We start from the raw sequence: 6,782 nt of genomic DNA, 5'->3' as shown, positions 1-6,782 counted from the left end.
CCTCCCTTCCTTCCTTCCCAGACCTGCCTCAATTTCTGTCTCAAGGGTTCACACTGTTGGTCCAGTGCTGTATCAGAGACAGTGTTGTTTCTATTCCTCCCCTCCCTCCCTCCCTCCCTCCTCCCTCCCTCCTCCCTCCCTCCTCCCTCCCCTCCCCTCCCCTCCCTCCCTCCCTCCCTTCCTTCCTTCCCAGACCTGCCTCAATTTCTGTCTCAAGGGTTCACACTGTTGGTCCAGTGCTGTATCAGAGACAGTGTTGTTTCTATTTCCTCCCTCCCTTCCTTCCTTCCTCCCTTCCTGGACCTGCCTCGATTTCCGTCTCAAGGGTTCTCATTGTTGGTCCAGTGTTGTATCAGCGAGGGGCCCGTGGGTGGCAGTACTGATAGCACCACAGCCCAGGGACACTTGTGCATCTTTAACCCCAAATATGTGGCTTTCTTCTCTTCCGTTAGGACTTCCGGGACCCATGGGGCCTCCAGGGCTTCCTGGGATTGATGGAGTTAAAGGTGACAAAGGAAATCCAGGCTGGCCAGGAGCACCCGGTGTCCCAGGGCCCAAGGGAGACCCTGGATTCCAGGGCATGCCTGTGAGTTATCGATTTGTAGATTTTTATTTTTAAAGGAGTATTTTCTGGCCACAAGTATTCATATGTGTCTATGTGTGTATGTATTGTGTGTATGTATATATGTGTGTGTGTGTGTGTGTGTGTGTGTTATACTCCCACATCCCCACTAAATCAGCTCTTTCTTTCTTTCTTGCCAGTAACCCACATCTTTATTGGCATCAGAGTAGGAAACTATTGTAACATTTTTTTTACAATCCAGTTTTCCAAGAACCATAAAAGGGAAGTGTTACACTGCTGGAAATTATGGCTCAATGCCTAAATTTAAGAACTATTTACAAACTCAATGTAAAAAACAAGCCAGTGTTGTTTTGCAAAGAACAATTCTGTAAAACTAGCCCCGCCACCTCTTAGGATTGGCAGGAGTACTGGGAATTGCAGTTGAACAGTTCAAGTCATAAAAGATAACCAGCAATATCCCATCTCTCTTTACTGGCCTGATCCAGATACAGAGTCTAAGTGGTGACTTAGACAAGCCTTCAGAGGAGCACATCTCAGGGTGCAGTAAGCGACCAGCAGCCATTTGTGTTTGCGTGTGTGTGTGTGTGATGTTACTTTGGCTCTTTGCTGCACCTGAATATGTAGCCCTTCTTAGTGGTGGTCATGGATCTTTGGTTTGATTTTTAACTTAACCACATCCATGGCTAAAGGATTGTGTTTACGTGGCTCGCTCATTCAAATAGCCGGATTAGCAGAGCTTTATTCTCTGTGTCTGTCTCTCTGTTTCCTCTCTCTGTCTCCATCTGTCTGTCTGTCTCTCTCTCTCTAACACACATTAGGAGAAAGAGAGAGTGCGTCAGGGGAGATCGGGAGCAGGAGGGATTTGAGACAGACCTCTGCAGTTATGTTGGAGCAGGAGGGATTTGAGACAGACCTCTGCATTTATGTTGGAGCAGGAGGGATTTGAGACAGACCTCTGCAGTTATGTTGGAGCAGGAGGGATTTGAGACAGACCTCTGCAGTTATGTTAGAGCAGGAGGGATTTGAGACAGACCTCTGCAGTTACGTTGGAGCAAACGAGGTTCTTCTGTAAGTCAGCACATGTTCTCCCTTAAAAGGAGAATTTGAACTGCTCATCAGCAGCAGACATATCTTAGAGTCATCAGACTGCTTTCTCAAGGATGGACACAGAGTAGCTAAGCTTGCTAGGTGCAAAACAATCTGTGGTACTGATTTACTTCTGAATCAGTCAGTTATGAAATGCTTATGAATAATTACACAGAACTGGCTAGAAGGAGTCGCAGTAGTCATGTTTCTCCACTCCCTGTCCTCAAAGCTGTGTGCATATCTCACAGTATAGCGAGTGTGTATGTGAATGTGTTTTCGGGCCCCTACTGCTATATTGCAGTTTTCCAGTAACGTAAGTATAGGTCATTTGTCAAATATTCATGTATTCCCATTTTTATTCCTCAGTAACATAGAAATACACCCCATTCCCGGCTGGGCCTGGTAGCTCACGCCTGCAATCCTAGCACTTTGAGAGGCTGAGGTGGGCAGATCACCTGAGGTGAGGAGTTCGAGACTAGCCTGGCCAACATGGCAAAACCCTGTTTCTACTAAAAATACAAAAGTTAGCATGGTGGCTCATGCCTATAATCCCAGCTACTTGGAAGGCTGAAGCAGGAGAATTGCTTGAACCCAGGAGGCAGAGATTGAAGTAAGCCAAGATGGCGCCACTGCACTCCAGCCTGAGCGACAGAACGAGACTCTGTCTCAAAAAAAAAAAAAAAAAAAAGAAATGTATCCCATTCCTGGTGCCAGTCAGTGTCTGTCTGTCTCTTTATACATACATATGTATAAATATGTGTTTGTATATATGTTTATATACGTATATGTTTGTTCATGTTATTTTGGTTTGACACTTTTAAAATAAGGCTAAGAAACAAATCTACGTAAGAAATAAAACAACTTGTTACATGTTGCTGTCCACGACTAGAGAAAGGAACGACTGTGTTGAAATGGAAAGAAAATGAGCCCATATTTTAAAATACAAGAATATTGCCATAGTGTAAAGGAAAATACTTGTTCTTTAGCATTTCTTAATTTTCTTTGTATATTTAAAATCAGTTTTCAGATAAGACATGAAACTAATTCTAAAGAAAACTGACTGCACTCGAGGGTTAAGCAGAAAGTTTTCAAAAAAGCTTGTTGGGTGGTGCTGGATGGCTGTGTTGCCATCACAGGTGTTGAGGGGCCCTGGCTCTGTCCATGGCATCGTGCTGGGAGCTGGAGGTGGCAAGGGCGGGACATTTGCCTGCTCCTCAGAGGCCTCCCCTGTGGATGGACAAGCAGAGGAGACACATGGGAGGGAAACAAACGCTTCTACTTTCCAGCTTCCCGATTGAGGCACATGCAGAGGTGGTGTTATTCTATCATTTAAGAAACCACAAGGCACCATTTGTTCACAGATGTGCTTAGCAAAACACTGAGGGGCTGTTTCAGTTCTCCAGCTAGCAGGTTACAGGAGAGACTTAGCCTACATATCCTGAGCAATTTCCAACCTCCTCTTTGTGTGTCTAGGGCATTGGTGGCTCTCCAGGAATCACAGGCTCTAAGGGTGATATGGGGCCTCCAGGAGTTCCAGGATTTCAAGGTAAGACAGCACAGGTCTTGCTGCACAGCCTTTGCAGCAGGAGGTGCTGTGTGAAGAGCTTCCTAGCCTCGGGCACTTTAGCACTGATAGCACCGGTGCCATTACAGGGCGAGATACTGTTCCCTGAAAATTAAAAGCGGCATTTCTGTGTGGCAGCCCAATTTGTGTAATCTTATGGATGCCAGTATAAAGATATTCTGATTTTCTTATTAAGAATCAGTGGATCATTAACATCTCACTAAGAAGTCATGGATTTGGGCTATTCATTAATTTATTCGTGTATTAAACACACATTTTTCGGAATGCTTACCAGCTCCCACTCACTGCAGTTTTTACTGCCGAGTCAGATACACATGAAAGGCGAATAAAACAGGTCTCAGCCTCAAGGTGTCTTGTGGTCCCACTGGGGACATGTGTGAATCAGATCAGGACCAAAAACAGAGCCCTGTGCCCCTCCACTAGTTGGATCATTTGACAGTTTGCTGCATGTTTATAAAAATGTAGCTTCTGGGTTCTAGAAAAAAGTTTCATCAGAAGTTTTACACAGGCGACCAGAAATAATGCTGTTTTCTTCCTGGAAGATAAATTGGAAATTTGTTCACCGTCTATGTGTGTATATGTGTGTATATATGCATATATGTGTGTATATGTGTGTGTGTGTGTATGTGTGTGTATATGTGTGTATACATGCATGCATAAGCAGCTGTGTGAATGTGTATATATGGGTAGGCATATATGAGTATATGTGTGTATATGCATTTATCTATACATTGGTGTACATGTATGTGTGTGCACTAGAGAGATATATACACACACATATTTGTATATCATTGGGAATTCTGTGCAAGACAATGTTTTCCCTCTGCTTAGGTCCAAAAGGTGTTCCTGGCCTCCAGGGAATTAAAGGTGATCAAGGCGATCAAGGTGTCCCGGGAGCTAAAGGTAGGAGAATTTGTTAATCTGTGAATACCTTACTGGTGCTTTGTGAAAATGTGAAAGTCAGGAATGCACAGAATTGAGGTGTTTGCTTTTTCATATGTAAAATGACTCAAAAATTATTCAAAACAGTTGATTGAGAATTCTTTGCAGCAAGTCAGGATTCCTGTAGTTGACGTTTGAACCAGCAACTTGTCTGGAAGTAGAATCTGATAAATCCGGGACTGAGGGAACTCCAGGGCAGGGGTGGCTGAGGGTCTCGCTGACAGGCTCAGAATTCAAAAACTCCCCAAGGCTCTAAAGTTAACCTGAAATCAACCACTGAAAGTTATAATAGGGAAGAAAATCCATCTTGCACTTAGAGACGGAGTACATTCCTGCTGCACAGTCACAAATTCTTCCTGGGAAAGGTGCTGTTGGCTTCTCCACCGGTGGGAGCCCACAGCATGAAGGGCGCTGAAAACCACGACATCATCTCCAAAGGGAATGGTGTAAGCACAGTGTTCATCCTGCTTCCTCTCTGTAGAGCAGACCATATTTCTAGGCCATCATTTAATTTTCCAAACCATGTTTTGGGAGAGAGAATGAGAAACCACATGCCCTGAGACGTGGAACCCAAGGAAGGAGAGGGGAGGGAGGGTGCGTGGAAGGGGAGCGAGAGTTGAGGGTATTGGGCTGAAGACGGGGAGGCCGAGGGGACCTCACACTTTGTGTGGTTCTTACCACACGCCGAGACCTGTCATGCAGAAGGATTAAGTTCATTCATCGCTCAAAGACGAGGACCAGCATGGTACTGTACAGTAAGGCAGGTTTCAGAGGAGTGTGGGAAAAACGTCCTAATCGCAGAGGGCACTCTCCATGTCAGAAGCGGGGGCTGCCTGGGAAGAACAAGCTTCTCTCCCCACTGGGAGGGCTGGTGTGAGGCTGCAGGGCAGTGGTCAGGGGTCCCAGAGCCCAGAATGCGGTGGGGAGTTACACTGATGCCCCAGTGCCTTTGCCCGAGGGTTCAGGATTTCAGGTTAAATAACAAAGATGTGCAGATTGGACGTGTTTTGTGAAGATCTGATTACTTGGGTTTTGATGATGACTTCACCTTTGAGAAGGATGTTCCATTTGGACAGCTTCACCTGGGACTCTCCTCCTAAAGTTGTTTCCTCCCCAGTTGTGGGCAGTGAAATTGATCAATGCCTTCCCTATTCCCACAGGTCTCCCGGGTCCTCCTGGCCCCCCAGGTCCTTACGACATCATCAAAGGGGAGCCCGGGCTCCCTGGTCCTGAGGGCCCCGCAGGGCTGAAAGGGCTTCAGGGACCTCCAGGCCCCAAAGGCCAGCAAGGTGAGAAAGCTTGGCCTGTGCAGGGTGGTATGGGGAGCCCAGAGGGGTGGTGGGCAGAGTTCCTCCTCACCCATGTATCTAAAATAAGTTTCTGGGTAATGATTATACACACACATATGAATATGAGTTTCTTAACCTCCCTTCAATGCATATCAAAACCTATGACATTTTTAAAGGGGCCTAAAAAAAATCCAGAAGAAAATCCAGGAAAAGCTAGAGGAACATATAACAACACATCTGTGTTCAGTTAGAAAAACATGGGCTCAAAGAACCAGATCATTACCTTCCCCCTCCTGCCTCCCGCTCCAGATGGGGGTGGCAGGTAGCAATCTGGAATGGTAATGATCGGTGCTGTCCATCCATGCGTCCAGGAGCTCTGCCTGATCGGCACCGTCTGTACCATTCTCTGTTATTTCCCAAAACCTTAACCTAGTCTTCTGCTTATTTGAGCTAAACATCTCCTATTTTAAGAGCTACTTATAAGGAGTGGGTGGGAAGTAAAGGAGAATGAAAACATTTAAAGTTGAAAGGTAGCATCAATGAAAATTTAAAGATACTTAAGAATAAGCTGGCCAGGCTCACTGGGTCACACCTATGTAATGCTGGCATTTTGGGAGGCTGAGGTGGGAGGATCACTTGAGCCCAGGAGTTCAAGACCAGCCTCGGCAACATAGGGAGAGTCTATCTCTACAAAATAATAATAATAAAAAAAATTAGCCAGGGATGGTGGTGCATGCCTGTAGTCCCAGCTACTCGGGAAGCTGAGGTAGGAGAATCGCTTGAACCCGGGAGGTTGAGGCTGCAGTGAGCGGTGGTCACACCACTGCACTCCAGCCTGGGTGACAGAGCGAGACCCTGTCTCAAAAAAAAAAAAAAAAAAAAAAAAGAAGAAGAAGAAAAAGAATAAGCTATGTACATGAAAACAAAAAACTGTCCGTGTCAGTATATCTTTGCCTAAAAATTGAGACCCCAGTGTATGGCCGAGAGGGAAAGGCTTATCCAGTCTCCCATTCCCTCCACATCACCTGCCTTCTCCAAACCAATCTGCCAAACAGCGAGAAACCAGGGAGAACTCAGAACGAGGTGGCCAAACACACCCCCAGCTGAATATCCAGCTGCTTCTGCCAAGTCTGTACTCGGCTTTGTGGGAAGCAGCTCCTGGCTGTCCAAGAAAACGTTCTCGTCTGCAGTGAGACTATGCTTGCCTCCTTGAACACTGAAAAGACATTTAAGAAGGGAAGAAAGAGATACAGCTTACTGCCATACGGGATCATAAATCATTTTTCCTCTGCCTCAG

The 6,782-nt window shown here is 45.8% G+C and overlaps 1 protein-coding gene across 1 annotated transcript in view; it reads left to right on the top strand.

Moving 5' to 3' along the window:
• Nucleotides 1-6,782, top strand: part of COL4A1 (collagen type IV alpha 1 chain) — a 154,640-nt gene that overhangs the window by 133,579 nt on the left and 14,279 nt on the right. Inside the window, exons 43-46 of the mRNA XM_025364402.1 lie at nt 453-586; nt 3,143-3,215; nt 4,086-4,157; nt 5,357-5,485. Coding sequence (XP_025220187.1) covers nt 453-586; nt 3,143-3,215; nt 4,086-4,157; nt 5,357-5,485 — 408 coding nt within the window. The remainder of the gene's footprint in view (nt 1-452; nt 587-3,142; nt 3,216-4,085; nt 4,158-5,356; nt 5,486-6,782) is intronic.

The sequence above is a fragment of the Theropithecus gelada genome, chromosome 17 (assembly GCF_003255815.1).
Source record: "Theropithecus gelada isolate Dixy chromosome 17, Tgel_1.0, whole genome shotgun sequence".
Taxonomy (NCBI): Eukaryota; Metazoa; Chordata; class Mammalia; order Primates; family Cercopithecidae; genus Theropithecus; species Theropithecus gelada.
This window is presented reverse-complemented; position numbering and strand designations above follow the sequence as displayed.